General features: G+C 33.8%; 2 protein-coding genes across 3 annotated transcripts; both read left to right on the top strand.

Moving 5' to 3' along the window:
- Window positions 1-1,519: 1,519 nt before the first annotated feature.
- On the top strand, window positions 1,520-4,762 carry LOC112755314 (iron-sulfur cluster assembly SufBD family protein ABCI8, chloroplastic). The gene is made up of 2 exons (XM_025803310.2): window positions 1,520-3,312; window positions 4,261-4,762. The coding sequence occupies exons 1-2, from the start codon at window positions 1,879-1,881 to the stop codon at window positions 4,477-4,479; spliced, it is 1,653 nt and encodes a 550-aa protein (XP_025659095.1). The 5' UTR covers window positions 1,520-1,878; the 3' UTR covers window positions 4,480-4,762.
- Window positions 4,763-5,970: 1,208 nt separating this feature from the next.
- On the top strand, window positions 5,971-13,927 carry LOC112755312 (uncharacterized). Of its 2 annotated transcripts, none has more exons than XM_025803308.3 (7): window positions 5,971-6,349; window positions 10,820-10,928; window positions 11,019-11,363; window positions 11,595-11,641; window positions 11,990-12,052; window positions 12,179-12,311; window positions 13,458-13,927. In XM_025803308.3, the coding sequence occupies exons 2-7, from the start codon at window positions 10,850-10,852 to the stop codon at window positions 13,472-13,474; spliced, it is 684 nt and encodes a 227-aa protein (XP_025659093.1). In that variant the 5' UTR covers window positions 5,971-6,349; window positions 10,820-10,849; the 3' UTR covers window positions 13,475-13,927. The 2 variants fall into 2 exon arrangements, with proteins under 2 accessions (XP_025659093.1, XP_025659094.1); XM_025803309.3 differs by lacking the exon at window positions 5,971-6,349 and adding an exon at window positions 8,073-8,719.
- The last annotated feature ends 6,973 nt before the right edge of the window (window positions 13,928-20,900 follow it).

The raw sequence follows: 20,900 nt of genomic DNA, 5'->3' as shown, positions 1-20,900 counted from the left end.
CACACTCAAGACCCTAACATAATTTCCATGTTAAAGTAAACTATTCACATCCTCACACCAAAGCACACTCATAATATTTGGTTGGCAAAGGGGCAGCAGCTCATCGGACCAGCCTGCATAACTCACCAACAGAAAAAAAAAAAAAAAAACCTAAATTAGACTATACCAAATAGTCTTTTTGTTATGATTTTGGATACACTTCAATGCTTTGTATTGATATTTAGATTTATTTTACATTTTTAGTTGAAATTAAATCAGCTTAACATTTGATATTTGACAAAAACAACTAAGAACATAAGATAATACTAGAAAAAGAAGATTTAATAAGAGTAAAGTATTAAATTAGTCCCCCTAGGTTTGGGCGTAATTCTGCTTTGGTCTTTAAGGTTTAAAGTATTCTATTTGAATCCAAAAAAGTTTCATTTAGCATCAATTTAGTCCCACAGTGAGGTCAAAATTAAATAATTAACAAAATTTCCTACATAACAACAGTTCAAGAACAAAATTGATAATCTGGAGAACAAGTACAACCTCCAGAGGCACAAAATCAACCATTGATGCATCAATACATTTATTTATCATTTTCTTTAGTTTTATAGAAAATATTTTATTTATATTATAAAAAAATAATAAATAAATGTATTGATGTATCAATGGTTGATTTTATGCCTCTGGAGCTTGTACTTGTTCTCCAGATTATCGATTTTGTTCTTGTACTGTTGTTATGTAGGACATTTTGTTAATTATTTAATTTTGACCTCACTGTGGGACTAAATTGATGCTAAATGAAACTTTTTTGGATTCAAATAGAACACTTTAAACCTTAAAGACCAAAACAGAATTACGCCTAAACCTAAGAGACCAATTTAGTACTTTACCCATTTAATAAAATAATACTTCACTTCATAAATAATTCTTACAAATAACTCATACACTACAATCCAAACTCACCTCTATTCATAGTCATCCACTCTTTTAACATATGATTAGGGTTAAATCTAATAAATGGTCTAAATCGAGTATTTAGAGCCTTCATTATAAATATCTAATCTATTATATTTTTTTAAATATTTTTAAATTATTCTACATTACTCTTCACACTTCTACATATATTTACACTCTTCTAGAATATTTTATGACCTTCTAAATTTTTTTAAAACATTTTAGGATATACCCGACTCTTCCAAGACATTTTAAAACATTTCAAAAATATCTATAACAATCTCAAATACTTTAAAAAACTATATAAATACTGTTAAATATAATATTTTAAAATTTATCGTGACACTTAGATCTAAATGAAAATAAAAGTATGTCAATCAATTTTTTCAATATTTTTTGTTGATATTATCAAATATAAATTTTTATTATATATTCTTTAAATAAAATAAAAAATACTCTATACTCAGTTATTAAATAAAAACTTATATTTTTTATATTTATATATTAATTTATATGTTTTTAATTAAATAATAAGTAAAAAAAAAACTAACATAATAAAACAACTAAATTTATAATAAATAAATAATTAAATATATTTATAGGAGTATAATATTTTTTAAAAATATCAAATACATATTTAATATAAGATGACTAATTAATAACTAATTTTAATATATAAATAACAAAAATAATTATACTTTTCAACATCAATTAATTACTTGGGGCATTTCCCATTTTCTATACTCCCACACCGCCACACCCACACCAACACCAGTGTCTAAAGGCCAAGACAGGGTTCGTGTTACCCACAAGACACAAAAAGGTGTGGCCACAAAAATTCGCAAATTAGGAAAATCAAATTCCACACCAAACCGAAAACAAAACGAAATCCACCAACCCCAAGCTGCAGAAAATTCTCAAACTCAAACATCATCCATGGCGTCGCTTCTGGCCAACGGCGTCTCCACCTTATCCCCTCAACCCACCTGCGATTCTAAGCTCTCAAAATCCCTTCTTCCTCACCCAACAACAAAGCTCGAGTTCCCAAAGCCCAGACCCCACAACAAACCCTCGCGGCTCTTGAAGGTTCGCGCCGATGTCAGTTACGACAACATCAACCCTTCCACCACTCTCCCAACAACCTCCGACGAGAAAATCCGTGAAATTCTCCGAAACCGCGACTACGATAAGAAGTTCGGTTTCACCGTTGACATTGACTCCTTCTCCATCCCCAAAGGCCTCAACAAGGACACGATCCGATTAATCTCCACCTTAAAAGAGGAACCAGATTGGATGCTCGAGTTCCGCCTCAACGCGTATGAAAATTTCCTGAAAATGAAAGAGCCTAATTGGTCCGACAACGTGTACCCTCCAATCAACTTCCAAGAAATTTGTTACTATTCCGCACCAAAGAAGAAACCAACTCTCGGCAGCCTCGACGAGGCGGACCCCGAGCTTCTCCGATACTTCGACAAGCTCGGGGTTCCGCTCAACGAGCAGAACCGCCTTGCGAATGTGGCGGTCGACGCAGTTCTTGACAGCGTGTCGATCGCCACGACTCACAGGAAGACTCTGGAGAAGGCTGGAGTCATATTCTGTTCCATTTCGGAGGCTATTAGGGAGTACCCTGATTTAGTTAGGAAATATTTAGGGAGGGTAGTGCCAAACGAGGATAATTATTATGCTGCTTTGAATTCTGCTGTTTTTAGTGATGGATCTTTTTGTTATATTCCGAAAGATACTAAGTGTCCTATGCAGATTTCGACTTATTTTCGGATCAACGCTATGGAGACAGGGCAGTTTGAGAGGACTCTGATTGTTGCTGATGATAGAAGCTTTGTGGAGTATTTGGAGGGGTGTACTGCGCCTTCTTATGATACTAACCAGCTTCATGCTGCTGTGGTGGAGTTGTATTGCTGCGAAGGCGCCGAGATTAAGTACTCCACGGTGCAGAATTGGTATGCAGGGGATGAGGAAGGGAGAGGTGGGATATACAATTTCGTGACGAAGAGAGGGCTGTGTGCCGGCGCAAGGTCGAAGATATCGTGGACGCAGGTTGAGACGGGATCTGCCATTACTTGGAAGTATCCAAGTGTTGTTTTGGAAGGGGATGATAGTGTTGGAGAGTTTTATTCTGTTGCTTTGACCAATAATCACCAGCAGGCGGATACCGGGACAAAGATGATACACAAGGGGAAGAATACGAGGAGTAGGATTATTTCTAAGGGGATTTCCGTTGGACATTCAAGGAACTGTTACAGAGGGCTTGTTCAGGTTCAGTCTAAGGCGGAGAATGCTCGAAACTCGTCGCAGTGTGACTCAATGCTTATTGGCGATACTGCAGCGGCCAATACTTATCCTTACATCCAGGTACCATTTTGGTTTCAGATTGGCATTGCTAATACTTGTTTAGCTGGAATTTGTGTTTTTAATGGCATTTAATAAGTTTGGAACTTTATTTGTTATTTTCTTTTTGTTCAGATAACTTGTACAAGGATAGATTGTATTGTATTCCTATTAAGCCATTCACAAATGACAGAACTCAAACTTAAGATGTTGCTTAGAAGGATGAGTCATGCTATTTTGAATTAACCAAACCAAACTAAATTGGAAAAACTATACTTTTTCATATCATATAGTAACTAGAGAAAGTACTGTTAGAGAGATGAAAGTAGGATCATTTAAACTCCACTTTTAGTGCAATCATCTGTTTATTTGATCCAATATGTTTGGATTATTTATATATTAGCCTTGTCAATATGGACTACTGTTCATATATATTAGCCTTCTCTTTTCATAATATTTTTTTTCTCTTTAGCTTTACCCGCCCTATTTAAAGATGAGTGCATTAAACTGAAATCCAGATGAATAATGTATAATTGATTATTGTAGGGATAGGAATTAATGCTGAATAAATGATTAAATTGCAAAGAGTGATCAATTGATATTAGACATTCTTCTTCTACAGCTAAAATAGGGTCCCTGTCTAGTACCTTTTTCCTTAAGAGTAAGGGCGTGTATGTTATTTTCTTTATTTCAGGGAGGCTGGAAGTTTAGATTGGATTTTATACTTTAATTATTAGATTAGCTTTAATGCATAGTGGACTATGGTGTGTGATTTGCTCAATGATATGAAGTTGATTATTTACCCTTTTAAAGCTATCTACCTGACCAAACAACTGTTAATTCCCTTCGTTTCACTCTCTTTTTTTTAATCAATTCTCCCAATTCCGTACGACCGTGTGTATTCCTGTCTTGAACATCAGATCATCACCATGATAATTCTGTTTTGTTTATCAATTAACAATTATTTTGCAGGTTAAAAACCCTACTGCAAGAATTGAACATGAGGCTAGCACGTCCAAAATTGGAGAAGATCAATTATTTTACTTTCAGCAAAGGGGGATAGACTACGAAAAGGCCATGGCTGCTATGATCTCTGGATTCTGCCGTGATGTCTTCAATGAGCTTCCCGATGAATTCGGTTCTGAGGTGAACCAACTCATGAGCTTGAAGCTTGAGGGTTCAGTAGGTTAATACAGCTCTTTCAGGCATTCTACAAATTGTGGAACTCCTCAGAAATATAGTTTTGTAGAAACGATGTATATAGATTTAGTGTATGCCAAAAAGAGTTTCAAAATGTTGTCATCTTATCACCTTCAATAAAACTGTTACCCTTTTACTTTTTTTTTTTTGGTTTCCCACTGTATCCACCGACCTGGCAGACCAAGGACTAATCCGTTGCGAATCGGATTTATTAGCCTTCTCTTGTCAATATTACCCTTTTACTCTATTTAATTATTTAGCTCTATTGTTGGTCTTTGTATTTCTTCTTATTCCCCTTCTACTTGCTTTTTCCCTCGTCTAGTTTTGATGCAATCTTCGTGAAAAAAAAAATACTCTAAAGTGGAAATAATAAAATGATAATTGACTAATTAATTACTTTTCGATGACACTAATTTATAACTATTTTTACTAATATTAGAAATTAGGGTTTAAAATTTAGTACTTAAAGTTTAAAGTATTAGTAAAAAGTAATAAATTTTATAACTCAAATGACATAGTCTTTTCATTATCATCTAAAATTTTTGAATTTGAGTTTTACTCCTAATTTTTATAAAAAAAAAAAAAAAGAGTGTAGAGTTGCTATCAATCTAGTTCTCCAAAAAGGAAAAAAAAAGAAAGTATAGGGAGCCAAACAATGTGTATAATGGGGGTTTAGGGATATTCGATTCAGCAGGATATCAGATATTTATTATCCCTGGTACGTAGATGGTTATTCTGGATAATATGGATGTATTGTGTTTGAAAAATTAGTAATATTTTATCCTAGTTTATTTTTTAACTCATATTAGCCAAATAAATAACTCATTCTACACATTGTACAAATAATTGATTGGCTCCTTAGCGGAATTCAAAGAAAAATCAATAGCTTATGCACATCGTAACTGTTTGTTTGCCAATCCCCGTAGATCATACCTCATACCAAATAACTGACAAATCCATGTAAAACATTGATGTAAAAGAAGCATATATTTCCGTATACATAAAGAAAGGGAGCTTTGATACAGTCAGTCGCAGAGAATTCTGGTGAACGATGATGGAGTTGGCAGTCGAAGGAGATCTTTTGTCATGCCATGATAATACATAACTATTGATTTGTGCTTATAAGACAAAGTATTGATATTGGAGATCGATTTATTTAAATAATGTATCAAATTCTATAAGTCATATACTCATATGCCTACATTTATAAAATTTTAATAAAATTAACGGTCACTTCCCAATTCCCATACTCTCAGCCACACTTCGCTTTCTCTGGGAAGCTATAGTTGTAAAAATCGAATTTGATCGTCCGGTTCGATCGAAAAATCGGTGAATCGGATCTCTAATTGATCTAGTTGAGTGATATGACCGGATAAAAAAGAGAATCGTTAAAAATCGGATTTAACTGGCCGGTTTTGATGAAAACTGGAAAATCGGCGGTTTTTAATCAACCGATCGGTTCGGAAGCTTTTTTTTTTTTTTACTTCATTTTTCAAAACGACGTGGTTTTGGTTTATTAAAAAAAAAAAAAAAGAAAAGTGCTCTTATGCGCTACGGTACCCCAAACCCAAATCAGTTTCCACTTTTCCCCAACCCTAATCCCCTAACGGCGAACCCTCCCGTCACCACCTCACCTCACTCCGTCAGTGTCACTCACCCAGCCACCGCCTCCAGCCGCCCGCCGTCGTCTCCTTCGTCTCACCGCCGGACACCGATTCTGAACTCTGAAGTCTGAAGGAACAGAACAGAGTACAGACCCGCGGCTCCGCTTCGTCCCTGTCTCTCATCGCCGTCGCCGTTGGCTCGCCATTGCCGCGCCGTCGCCCTCGCCGTTGCCTCGCTCTTCTGCTCTGTCAAATAGGTTAGTTGAATATGTTGTTCTCCAGTTCTCCTCTGTTATGCACTTTTGCAGTTCTGCTCTATGCTTGTTGAAAACTTATGAATAATGAATAATGTTGTTCTGCACTTCTGTTATGACTTATGCTTGTTCTATTCTGTTGTGAAAACTTTGAAAGGATATATTCTGCACTTCCTTGACTGATGCATCAATATTTTTTGTTGTTCTGGAGTTGAAAGGATATGTTCTTTTCTGGAGTTGTTCTATTCTGTTGCGAAAACTTGTTCTCACAATATTTTCTGTTTGTTCTATTCTGCACTTCCTTGACTGATGCATCAGGAGTTGTTCTATTCTGTTGTGAAAACTTGAAATTTCTGGGATGAATATGTTTGTTGAAAGCTTGAAACTATGAAATATGAATAATGTTGTTATGTTGATTTGTTCTGGGTTGAATATGCTTGTTGAAAAATTTATGAATATGAAGCTGTTATGACTAATGTTTTTATGTTGTCTGTTCTGTTATGAATATGCTTGTGGCCTTGTGCTGTGAATTTAACTATTTAAGAGGTTGCTGTGAATTTAACTATTTAGGCCTTTAAGGTTGCTGTCTTGCTGTCTTGCTGAATAGGGAATAGGAATTAGGGAATTTAGGATTGCTATTTTTTATTTCTTATTTATATAGGACCGGGTCAATCGGTTCAACCAGTAATTTAGCGGTTGAACCAATAATCCAGTAATCTGACCGGTTCGGTTCTGACAACTCTCACACTCTTCCTTCTTGACTCATTACCTTTGAGCCTATCTCTTAGAGTTGACAATGAGTAGAGTTTGAACTCAATCCTAATTATATTTGCGGATTGAATTTGTTACTAAAATTTAATTTAATTTTATCTACAGATTGAGAACAATCCAACCCTAACCCTATCTGTAATCAAGTTACAGGTATCCAATTCTATTTGTGAGTTTTCACAAATATACAATATTATTATATAATCTAATGAGTATGCAAAATAAAAATTTAATATAAACAACATAATCATCCCACAAATAATATAATAATCTATAAAAATAACCATCAAATGTTCAATTTTACATAAAAGTCTTTAATTAAATTAATAACACAAACACAAATAAAATGTTGTGATATAATGTTATATTTATATATTACTAAAATAAAATTTATTTTTATATAAACAAAAGTGTTAAATTATTACTTGATAATCTTTACTCAATGATAAAGATGATTTGCACGAAGTTAGAGAATTTTGGTTTAACACCTACTTATAACATATTTTTATAGGGTTATACTAGGTAACCAATAATTTTTTTGAATAACATGAATAACCACCAATCAAATCAAAATATACTATATCTTCAAATTATCCATATAAATCTTAATATTAGAATAACTATCTGCACATCTAGTAAAATAAACATCCGATATATCTATTGTTCACATTGTTTAGTATTTTCATTGTCTACCTATACTTTTCCATATATATATATATATATATATATATATATATATATATATATATATATATATATATAAAAGATGCATGTTAGTTGAATAGGATTGAGACTAAGGTGCAAGTTAGTCACACTCAATCTCTCGTTCTCTAATTTATCATATTTTGACATTATTTATTATTAAAGTATTCAAACTATTTTTATATATATAAAAGATGCATGTTAGTTGAATAGGATTGAGACTAAGGTGCAAGTTAGTCACACTCAATCTCTCGTTCTCTAATTTATCATATTTTGACATTATTTATTATTAAAGTATTCAAACTATTTTAAATTATTCCAATTTAGCCTCTTAAATTTTATTGTTAAAATTTTAAATATTTGATTTTTAATCATAATTTTAATTTTATCTTTAAATATAAAAAAATATTGTTAAACTAATAAACTATTAACAAAAACGAAAAATCTAAAGATTTTAAATTAATACATGAGGGAGAAACCCCCAAAAATACCCCAACGACTATCACATCGCATTTTCTCTTTGCTTACCCAACAATACCCACTACTTTCAAATCCCCAATCTTCTTCTTCCACAACCCCTCAGTCTCCCGCTCTGTCATATACCAGAACGGCAGCCACTTCTTTCTCCAGCATCCCTCCGATCTCTTCATTGTACACAGCTGCTGTTGCTGTTGCTATGTGATGTCTCTCCACCGAGGCTGCAACCTTTGAGCTCCTCTCCTCTCTCCGCTGCTGCTGTTCTCTCTACTCGCCCACTTTCGACCGCTACCTCTGTACTCTCTCTCCAACCTTTTGCTTTCTCTACGCACACCGCCACTGTTCTATCCACCAGCAGCCTCCGCCGCCGCCTGCAAACTCTGCTGCCAGCACTGCAACGAATATCTCCTCCCTTCAGAAAATTAGGTATGCGTTCTCCTTCTTCATGTTCTATTTGTTGTTATTTCTAATTCTGGAACCTAAATTTGTGTCTCTTGTTTTATTTTATCTAAATATTTGTTTTTTTTTTCTCTTCCTCTATGAATTGAATTTATTTATTTTTAAACTATGGTATTTTGTATCATTGTTTTGTCATTTCTGGAATGATAGAACTTTGGCACTAGAATTTGCTTAACAGAATGGACATGGATATGGTGAGCTACAACAATAGTCAAAGAGCCTAACATAGCTAAGTTAATAGATAATTGAGCATGCCATGAAGTTGTTAGGATCTCATATAGACCTTTATGACCCTGGCCTGTAAATGGACCCTTATGGGCCTCTAAGATCTCTTTTATACCATGACCAATCCCCCAGTTGGTTCTATACATGTGACCAGCTATCAGGAAAAGAATCGCAATAGCTAAATGATGGTGCGCAATATCAGTCAGCCATAAACCGCCAGTTACTGGATCTAATCCTCCACGAAAAGTAAGAAAATCCGCGTATTTTGACCAATTCAAGGTGAAAAATGGAGTTGCTCCCTCGGCAAAACTGGGATAAAGTTGAGCCAAAAGATCCCGATTCAAGATAAATTCATGAGGAAGTGGAATCTCCTTTGGATCTACTCCAGCATTTAAAAATTGGTTAATTGGTAAAGATACATGTACTTGATGCCCGGCCCAAGAAAGAGATCCAAGTCCTAGTAATCCTGCCAAATGGTGATTCAACATAGATTCTACATCTTGGAACCATGCCAATTTTGGAGCAGCTTTGTGATAATGAAACCAACCAGCAAAAAGCATTAAGGCTGCAAATACTAATGCACCAATTGCGGTGCAATAAAGTTGTAATTCACTAGTTATTCCAGATGCTCGCCAAATCTGGAAAAAACCGGAGGTTATTTGTATTCCTCGGAAACCCCCGCCAACATCTTTTCTGTGCATCTTTTGATTTTTGATTAATTGATTATTGAATATTGATGACTTGATCAGTTAAGAACATGGATTAGTTCAATTTTTTAATTTCTTTGTTCATCTATCTTTTTTATTAGGTTAGTTCTGGGTTTGCCTCTTTATGAGATGAAAATACAGTGTGATTAAACTTTATTCAATTCAGTGAGAGCTTTTTAATATTTGTGATGTGTTCTTCCGAAATAGAGAATTAATTTGCTTGTGTATGATTAAACCTTGCTGCTTTATAAAAGAATGAACTAGTTAACATTCTGGGGCCTTAATTTGCTTGTCATTTGAATTTAATTAAAGACGAATGGAAGGATGAAGGCCTTAGTTTGCTTCGGTTTTGCTTGCCATTTAGGTTCACTAATCCGTCTTCATTAAATACAATGTAATAAGTGTCTTGCATATGATTGTTTGCAATTCTCAATTTATCTTTTATTCACGTAACGAGACTCCTTTATGGCTATGCAATTGATGACTGCTTGTTAGACCAACCATATTCCTGTCTTTTATTATTGTCTGTTAATTTGTTAATTGAAATATATCTGATCACACAGAATATTGTTATTCATTGAAAAAGTTGAGAAGTTGAAGAACACAATCTCTGGGATCACTTTGGTCCCATTTTGGATTAAAAAAAATTAATAGTTTACAATCAAAAGGTGTCAAGGAAGAAAATGAGTTAAGCAAAAAAAGAAAAAGAAATAAAAAGAGAAAGAAAGAAGGAAGAAAGAAAAGTTGAGATATGCATCCATATAAAGGGCATCTAAAAACATATTGTGATGACTAAAAGATATCTCTATATGTGTATCATGTTGCTAAATGCTACAAAGGGAATGGACATATAACATAAGATGGAGGGAAAATAATGAAGGATGTTGTGAGGAAAGATTGAGTGATTGCTTCAGGAGATGACAAAAAGCTACCACCTGTTGTAATTTTTGGTCTATTAAGTAATAATGTAGATTAAAATGATTATAGGTGAAAATTTTTAATGAATGTTGGAGACTTGTACTGTTGTACATGGATGTTATAAATTATATCATGTAGGATATTTGTGTCTTTATTTGTGGTCTATTGTAGATTTGTAGCCCTTTTTTCTTACTATATTATTTTTATTATATTGAAGGCAAAATTTCCAAGGCGTAGAGCCAAGAAAATGGTCAAACAATCAACTCAATTGAAGGAACTTAAAACCCGAACGCAGCAACCTCAATTCAAGGAGCTTGAAATTGAAGGTACAGCAAAATTAAATAACAAATTTCTTGATCAGCATAAAGTTTTCACTATTTATTTTCATTAAAACTCTACCTGTGTGTTTGTGACAGTGGAGCGTCAAATCAGTGCAATTAGGGTGGTTCGTGATGTTGAGATCGAGCGATTGTTGATGGAACTTCGTTTGGTTCGGTCGTGTTTCAGTGAGGAACAGCTCCGGAAGCCAATGCTGCAGGTCTTCGAAGAAACCTTACCGAATCTCTCAATTGTGAAAGATGAAGGGAATGGGAAATTCGATGTGAAGTGGAAAGAGAGAGGGAGCAGAATGTCCACGACCTGTGGTGGTGTAGGAAGAGATTTGCACGCTTCTCTGTTCCAAAGGCTTTCGATTGCTTTTCCTTCGAAATGTCCTGCTTCGGTTCCTCAGTTTGGTGGTTTTGAATACTCCAGCAATACTGGTAGTGTTTAGTTTTCTCTTTTGATTTAACTCATTTCATATCTGAATTAAAGTTTCTTAAATTGAATTAAAAAAAATGGAAATGTGTGTTACGAAACATACTATTGTTCTATGCCCCTTAAATTGTTTGAGTTCCTTCAATTTTGAACGATTTTACTATAGATAGTATAGTTCTTATACATTTTGGCATAGATTGTAGTTGATACCTGTTAGTTTACTTCTTTGTTGGCAGGGAGAACAGGATATCTTGGTGATGAAAATCTTCATTTTAAGGACTTTGTATGTTCTCTATCTTCTCTGTGCACTTTGATTAATTGTATTTTGTAACATCCTTAGCTGGCTTATTTGGGTCACTTACGCAGGACTTGATGCGACATAAAATTGGGTCACTTCCATTCTCATTTCCATTATGTGCTGAAGCATCGATGAATTGATTTGAATGAGAAATGTTGCTATTCATTTAGGATCGTTTCATGTACAGATGGAAGAGAACTTACCTCTGTTACTAGTTTCTTTGCATATGCTGCTAAATCTATTATGACTAACTTAAACAGCTTGCAAATAACAACTAATTAGTGATTGCAATGTATCGTGATAATATGAATTGATTGAATGTCTGTTACATAGGTTTTTGAGGAGCCATGTGAAGCTCAGACTCTCACAAGTCAAGAAGGTCTTCAGACTCCCAATGTCCGTATTTTCTCCCTTTATTTTTTACGTTCTGTTTTTTATGGATGACTTTATGAACTCTAGTATTCGTTGCTGAGGCTATTTTTTAAACAGCTGTGATTGATTTGGCTTTGTTGCTTTTTGCAGGTGAGTAGTCAGCGCTTGTCTGTTGGGATGACACCCAAAACCCTTAGGCTGCCAAAACCTGGCGAGATGCTTCTCTCTGTCCATGGATCACCTCTTGGTGTTTACAAGGAAAATAACATGGAAGCTATATATGGTACGAAGCAAATGTTCAATTTGAAACTATTGCCATATTTTGTTCATTTAGTTTCCTTGTTGCATGAAAGAAGGCGACAACTCCTTTTTTTTAACATCTGCATACTTTCTCAAAAATAAACTACCAAGATGGTACCCGAAAGTTTATGCCGCTAACAAAAATAACCTGGAAAGATAACAAATAAGCTCCAAAAGATTTAAAAAGTGAGAAAATTAATCGGATATTAGTTATATTTTTTCATAAAATACTTTAGATATTAGATTTCGATACGATTTTTTGTAAGCATTATTAGAAAAATGAGACTTTGTCATAGTTAAAATTTGGTGATTTGTCAAGGAATTTTTTCAATGTTTTTTGTGAATGATTGAATTTAAAATAAAATGCACAAGTTGTTTGCTAAATACAAAATTCATTTAATATGTAAAAGTAATATGATATTTTTGTTAATGTTGTCACGTTTTAAATCTTCTGAGACTTATTTGTCATTCATATCTTATTTGGATATTTTTTATAGCATTATGAATTTTTTGGTGCAATTTCGGTAATTTACCTTGTTCCTAATAGCATGTGAGCTATTTTTAGCTCAATTTGTTAGTTACTTTATAAGCTAAGTTTTTGATCCCGTGAGCTACTGAGCTTGAGCTAAAAGTTTGAGCTCATTTATAAAATGAGTCAAACTTAACTTTGCTATGTTCCATAAGCAGGGTTGTATATTCATTTATCAGTTCACATAGATATGTAGATGCCTTGAGACCTTGGCATAATATCACCTATATCATTATATATTATCAATAATAATATATAATATCTCAATTATTTGCATAATGTGTCTTGTAGATTAAATATGTTGAAAATAAGTATGTACTTGTAGCCAAAAAGCTTAATTAATATCTAAGGGTTAATGTTCAAAATGGTCTTTGAAATTTTACTCGTGCATCAAGATTCCATAATAAGATTAAGCTCAATAACAAATGAGTCAAGCCATGAGTTGAGCTAAATATTATCAAGCTGAGTTTGAGCATTGTCAATTTTGGGGTCGACTTTGCGTATTTTCAACCCTTGATTTTGTTTTTGTTCTTTCACACTGAATGAAAATCCTGAAATCTTCCAGAATACTCTAGTTATGATATCTATTATTATCTGCAGAGTCAGAAGAAGGTTAAATGCCTGCTAAAGCTATTATTCGCACTGACAGTACCATCCTCTTCATCTCCTTAGAGGATGGCCATGTAAATTTGGTGGCCCCTAGTTCATCATTTTTCATCCAATGTTCTACAGTTTTAGATGAATGCCATTGACTAATTAGATCGAAGAAATGCAAGTATTGGTTTTCAGTTGCTAGACCATTCTACAAAGTTGCTTATACCATATAGTTTCAAATTCAGTGTTGGTTTATACTTGGGGAAGCATAATTGTTAGATTATTACATATTTACATTGAGGTTCAGTTATTTAGTCAGTAATGAGAATTATTCTCCTAAATATGTATGTTAGGATTGGTTTCATTCTGTTAAGAGTAGTACAGACTACTTAAAATGAGTATGTAAGTGATAGCTATGATTGATTGTATTGGTCAATCTCATTTTAAATCTATGCTTAGATTTTTCTCCCAGGCTACTCAATTTGTCTGTGACTCCGTGCATTCCATTGGGTATTGACATTTGTTAACCCTTTCGTGTTATAAGTTTTAATAATTTGAATTGTGTATTCTTTTTGCTAATAGATGTTTTATGTTGTTATGAAAACCATCATGTAGTATTTAATCTGAAAGTAATAGCAGAAGCAATAGAATAATGGTAAGCGGCATACAATCCCATAAAAAGAAAAGAAAAAGGTAGACCTAAGTTGATTGTGCATTAAATCTTTCTCCTTTTTCAGCCTATCGACGTTTGCAATGTAGCATTTGGATTAAGTCCAAATTTTTGAGTTTGGTCGTTTGCATCGAAAAAGCTTTTGAGATTTCAATTGCATTATAAATATCCTCGAGATTAAAAAAATTGTTTTATGTTAAATGACATCATTTCAACAAATGTTTATCATCAAAACTAAAGTAATATCGTTTTGTCCAACTCAACGTAAGGATATGTGTCAAGCTTGATGAGTAACTCGACAGAGAGGGGATAGGAATCACATGGTGCAATTTTTTTAATTTCAGAGATTTTTATGGTGCAATTAAAGTCTTGGTGATTTTTTTCGGTGCAAACGATCAATTTCAATGATCATTTTAGAGTTTAACAAAGTTTGGGTTGTAGTATTTGTTGTGATAAGTTCAAAAATGTGGAATGTGGATGACCATTTACGGGCGGCTGTTTTTCCCTACGAAGAAGTGTTGCTCCCAAGCTAAATTAACATTAAATAAAGTTTGAAATATTCCATGCTTTACCTCTATAAATAGTGAGGTATGAGACAATGGACGTAAGTAACAATAAACAAATGCAATTCTCTTTCTCTTTACTTTTAATACTTCTTTCTATCTTTATATATATATATACATTACAACACATAATATTATTATATATATATAAATCATTATTGAACTAATTATATTAATGCTAGAGTCTTCTATTTATACATTTTTATTTTATATTTAATATATCTTTATTTATTTTACAACACGTTATCAGCACGAGACTCTGATCAAATTTTTAGGAAGACTCAGGTAACAAATTTTCATTATGTCGAAGCTCTTTCATCTTGAATTCAATGCTCTTGATATATCAGGAAACAATTATTTATCATGGATACTAGATGCTGAAATTCATCTTGATTCAATGGATCTTGGAGATACCATTAAGGCTGAAAATAATGCATTCCAGAAGGATAAAGCCAAAGCCGTGATTTTTCTTCGTCGTCATCTTGACGAGGGATTGAAAAATGAATATCTCACATTAAAAGATCCTGCAGATCTTTGGAAAGACCTTGAAGAAAGGTATAATCATCAGAAAACGGTGATATTTTCTCAAGCTCGATATGAATGGACGCACTTGCGTCTACAAGATTTTAAATCCATAAATGAATATAATTCTGCAATGTTTCGAATCACCTCACGAATGAAATTATGTGGAAAAAAGATCACTGATCATGATATGTTGGAGAAAACTTTCTCAACCTTCCATGCCTCGAATGTGCTCTTGCAGCAACAGTATCGAGAAAAATGATTTAAAAAATATTCTGAGTTAATTTCTTGCCTTCTTGTTGCTGAACGCAACAATGAGTTGCTCTTGAAAAATCATGAAGCGCGCCCAGCTGGCGCCGCCCCATTTCCTGAAGTAAATGCGGCAAATTACCCCAGAAGAGGCAAGGTTTTAATAACAAGAAAAATTATGGAAGGAAAAAGAATTATATTCAAAAGAAAGGATCTCACCAGAAGTGGGATAAAGAAAGAAATATCGGGCAGAATAAATCAACAGAGGATAAGTGTTTTCGTTGTGGTGGAAAGGGCCATTGGCCACGTACCTGTCGTACCCTAAGGCACCTAGTCGATCTTTACCAGGCATCTTTGAAAAAGGATGACAAAGGAAAGGAAACAAATTTTGTTTCAAATAATGCTGAAAATTCCACCACTCATTATGATGTATCTGATTTCTTTGAGGATCCTGAAGGAAATATTGGTCATTTGATCAATGATGGAATAGTTTAATATGTGGGATTGTGAAGTATCTATGTAAATAAATAATGTAAAGAACTTATTGTTAAGTTTTATTTTCTATGTATTTAAGTTTCAAATATGATGTATATAAATAATAAAATATTAATGTATGAATTTTGAAATCATTAAATATGTCATGTTTTAAAAAAGAAATTTAGTATATGACATTATTTTTATGTGCAGTATTTCTTAGAAAAATAACTCCGATCAAGTATTCAATTTAACTGTGCATACTACTCATTTTATTATTATTTGTTTTTGAAGAGAATGGCAAGGATATGTAATGAAGATGTATGCCTTGCGGATAGTGCAAGTTCGCACACTATTCTCAAAAGTGATATATATTTTACCCATCTTGTGCCAAAAGAAGAATGTGTTAATACTATCATTGGCTCAGGCAATGTGATAGAAGGCTCCAGAAGAGCTATAATTTTGTTTTCTGGAGGATCAAAATTTATAATAAATAATGCACTATTATCTACCAAGTTCCTGAGGAATTTGTTGAGTTTCAAAGATATTCGCCGAAATGGATATCATGTTGAGACAATAAATGAGGGAAATCATGAGTATTTATGTATCACAACTTATGATTTAAATAAAAAAGTAGTATTAGAAAAGTTATCCTCACTTTCATCTGGGTTGTATTATACCAAGATTAGTGCAATTGAATCACATGCCATTGTAAACTAGAAGTTTACTAACCCAAATGAATTCATAACTTGGCATGATAGATTGGGTCATCCGGGAACAACCATGATGAGGAGAATTATTGAAAACTCTCATGGACATTCACTAAAGAACCAGAAGATTCTTAAAACTAGTGAATTTTGTTGTGCTGCATGTTCTCAGGGAAAGTTGATTTTAAGGTCATCATCAGTAAAGATTGGATTTGAGTCCCTGAATTCCTAGAAAAGATTCAAGGTGATATATGTGGACCTATTCATCCACCATGTGGATCTTTTAGATATTTTATGGTCATGATAGACGCATCTTCGAGATGGTCACATGTGTGCTTATTATCTTCTCGCAACCTGGCGTTTGCGAGATTACTGGCTCAAATTATTCGATTAAAAGCACAATTTCCAGAAAATTCAATCAAAGCAATTCGTCTTGATAATGCTGGTGAATTTACTTCCCAAGCTTTTGATGCTTATTGTATGGCTAATGGAATAAGTGTTGAACATCCAGTAGCTTATGTTCACACACAAAATGGGTTAGCAGAATCACTTATTAAACGCCTCCAATTAATTGCTAGACCCTTACTTATGAGAACAAATCTCCCAACCTCGGTTTGGGAGCATGCTGTTTTACATGCTGCAGCACTTATTCGTTTGAGGCCAACGAGTTACCATCAATTCTCTCCTATGCAATTAGCTTTTGGCCAGCAGCCAAATGTTTTCCATTTAAGAATATTTGGGTGTGCGATATATGTTCCCATTGCACCACCTAATCGCACCAAAATGGGACCCCAAAGGAAATTGGGGATATATGTTGGATATGATTCTCCCTCTATAGTGAAGTATCTTGAGATACAAATTGGGGATATGTTTAAAGCCCGGTTTGCGGATTGTCATTTTGATGAATCAAAATTTTCAACATTAGGGGGAGAGAATAAGCTTCCTGAAAAGGAACTTAATTGGAATGCATCATCATTGATGCATTTAGATCCTCGATCAGGGCAATGTGAACTAGAAGTTCAAAAGATCATACATTTGCAAAGAATAGCAAATGAATTGCCTGATGCATTTTCCGATACAAAGAGGATAACCAAGTCGTATGTACCAGCGAAAAATGCTCCAATTCGAATTGATGTCCCAGTTGGACAAATTGCCACCGAAGCAAATACACGCCAGAAGCGTGGCAGGCCTATCGGTTCCAAAGACAAAAATCCTCGAAAGAGAAAAGAGGTAAATAATATTTCTGTTGAAAAAGACATAGTAGAGACACCTTCAGTTGTCCAAAATTCTGATATAGTGTTAACGCCAGAAGACGTTCAGGTACCTGAAAATTATGAAAATGAAGAGATCTCGATAAATTATGTCTTTACAGGAAAGAAATGGAACCGAAATAAGACAATTGTCAATGAAATATTTGCATATAATGTGGCATTAAATATCATGCATGAAAGTAAGGATCTTGAGCCAAGATCAGTCGAAGAATGTCGACAAAGGAATGATTGGCCAAAATGGAAAGAAGCCATGAAGGCTGAATTAGACTCACTTGCAAAACGTGAAGTCTTTGGACCTGTAATCCTTACACCAGAAGATGTAAAACCTGTTGGATGCCGATAAGTATTTGTGAGAAAACGAAATGAGAAAAATGAAGTTGTACGCTACAAAGCTCGACTTGTATCACAAGGTTTTTCTCAGAGGCCAGGTATAGATTATGAAGAAACGTATTCCCCTGTAGTGGATGCGATAACATTGCGTTATTTGGTCAGTTTATCTGCATCTCATAAACTGCATATGCATTTAATGGATGTGAAAACAGCCTATTTATACGGCTCATTAGATCGGGATATCTATATGAAAGTTCCTGAAGGACTAAGGATATCTAAACCATCCAATGAATATTCGCAAGGGTTATACTCAGTCAAATTGCAAAGATCTTTATATGGTCTAAAGCAATCTGGACGAATGTGGTACAATCGTCTTACTGAGTATCTAGCCAAAAACGGATTTAAGAATGATGATATCTGCCCATGTGTTTTCATAAAGAAAACTGCATCTGGATTCATTATAATTGCTGTGTACGTTGATGATTTAAATATCATTGGAACTCCTGAAGAGATTCCAACAATTATAAAAACTCTAAAAGAAGAGTTTGAGATGAAAGATCTTGGAAGGACTAAATTTTTTCTCGGCCTGCAGATCGAGCATATACAAAATGGGATCTTTATTCATCAAACAACATACACAGAGAAGATCTTGAAGAGATTTTATATGGATAAGTCACGTCCATTAAGTACTCCAATGATCGTAAGATCTTTGGATGTGAAAAGTGATCAATTTTGTCCTAAAGAAGAGAATGAAGATATCCTTGGTCCTGAAATACCATATCTTAGTGCAATTGGAGCGCTAATGTATCTTGCTAATAATACGCGACCTGACATATCATTCGCGGTGAATTTACTAGCAAGATATAGTTCCTCTCCAACCAGAAGACATTGGAGTGGAGTCAAACAAATCTTCCGATATCTTCATGGAACGGTTGATATAGGATTATTTTATCCCTATGGATCCAAGTCAAACCTAGTTGGCTATGCAGATGCCAAATACTTGTCTGATCCACATAAAGGGAGATCTCAAACAGGATACCTGTTCACATATGGTGGTACAGCTATATCTTGGAGGTCCACGAAACAGACGATTGCTGCAACATCCTCTAATCATGCTGAAATACTTACGATTCATGAAGCTAATCGCGAGTGTTTTTGGCTGAGGAGTCTGATTCAATATATTCTATCATCATGTGGACTAATTGATCATAAGATAGCTCCAACTGTCATGTTTGAAGATAATACAGCATGCATTGCTCAACTTAAGGGTGGATACATCAAAGGTGATAGAACAAAGCATATTTCTCCCAAATTCTTCTTCACTCATGATCTTCAAAATCAAGGGACAATTGATGTCCAAAAAATCCGCTCAAGTGACAATCTGGCAGATTTATTTACAAAGTCACTCTCAAAATCCTCCTTTGAAAAATTGGTACATGAGATTGGGATGCGCCGATTTCAAGACATTAAATGATGTCGGCAAGAGGGGGAGACTGTACTCTTTTTTCCTTGGTCAGGTTTTTTTTTCATTGGGTTTTTCTTGACAAGGTTTTTAATGAGGCAGTCCCCATCACAAAGGATATTGTACTCTTTTTCCTTCACTAAGGTTTTTCCCACAGGGTTTTCCTTTAGTAAGGTTTTAATGAGGCAATAATCCTAAATGGTCATCCAATGGAGAGTGTTGTGATAAGTTTAAAAATGTGGAATGTGGATGACCATTTATGGGCGCTGTTTTTCCCTGTGAAGAAGTGTTGCTCCCAAGCCAAATTAACATTAAATAAAGTTTGAAATATTCCATGCTTTACCTCTATAAATAGTGAGGTATGAGACAATGGACGTACAGTATCAATAAACAAATGCAATTCTCTCTCTCTTTACTTTTAATACTTCTTTCTATCTTTATATATATATATATATATATATATATATATATATATATATATACATTACAACACATATTATTATTATTATTATTATTATTATATATATATATATATAAATCATTATTGAGCTAATTATATTAATGTTAGAGTCTTCTATTTATACATCTTTATTTTATATTTAATATATCTTTATTTATTTTACAACAGTATTTTCTCTTATGTTGCAAATAGTTGGTATTTTTTATCTTGAAGTAGTTGGTGTTTAATCCATGGTTTGACTATTGACACACTCTTCGCTCAAAAATAAAGTCTCTATATTATATTTAGTGTGAAGTATATAAGATTGAGTTATCTCTCAATATTTTATTTAGTTGAAGATAAATATAGAAATTAAAATAAACAAAATTATTAAAATATCCTTACTAATAAAAAAATGAAAATTAGAATAAAACCCTAGACCCATTCGGCCATCCTACACATTGAAAACAAAAGAAACAAAGAAAGAGAGAGCAGAGATGGAAGGAAAAGACATGGAAGAAGAGGAAGGAATGGGAGAAGAGGGGAGGGAGAGACGATGCCGATGGTAGGGGTGTTCGTGCAGTTTGGCTGATTTGGAGTCAAATACTCATTTGATCTCAATATTAATTTTACTTTGCAGTGCATTTTGGATGGAATTAAATTTGTGGTTTTATAAATAAAAAAATTAAATATACATAATAAATTTTAACATCAAATTTTAAATAACCAATAACATAATAAGTCTCAATAGTATATTGAAAA

This window comes from Arachis hypogaea, chromosome 16 (assembly GCF_003086295.3).
Source record: "Arachis hypogaea cultivar Tifrunner chromosome 16, arahy.Tifrunner.gnm2.J5K5, whole genome shotgun sequence".
NCBI lineage: Eukaryota > Viridiplantae > Streptophyta > Magnoliopsida > Fabales > Fabaceae > Arachis > Arachis hypogaea.
This window is presented reverse-complemented; position numbering and strand designations above follow the sequence as displayed.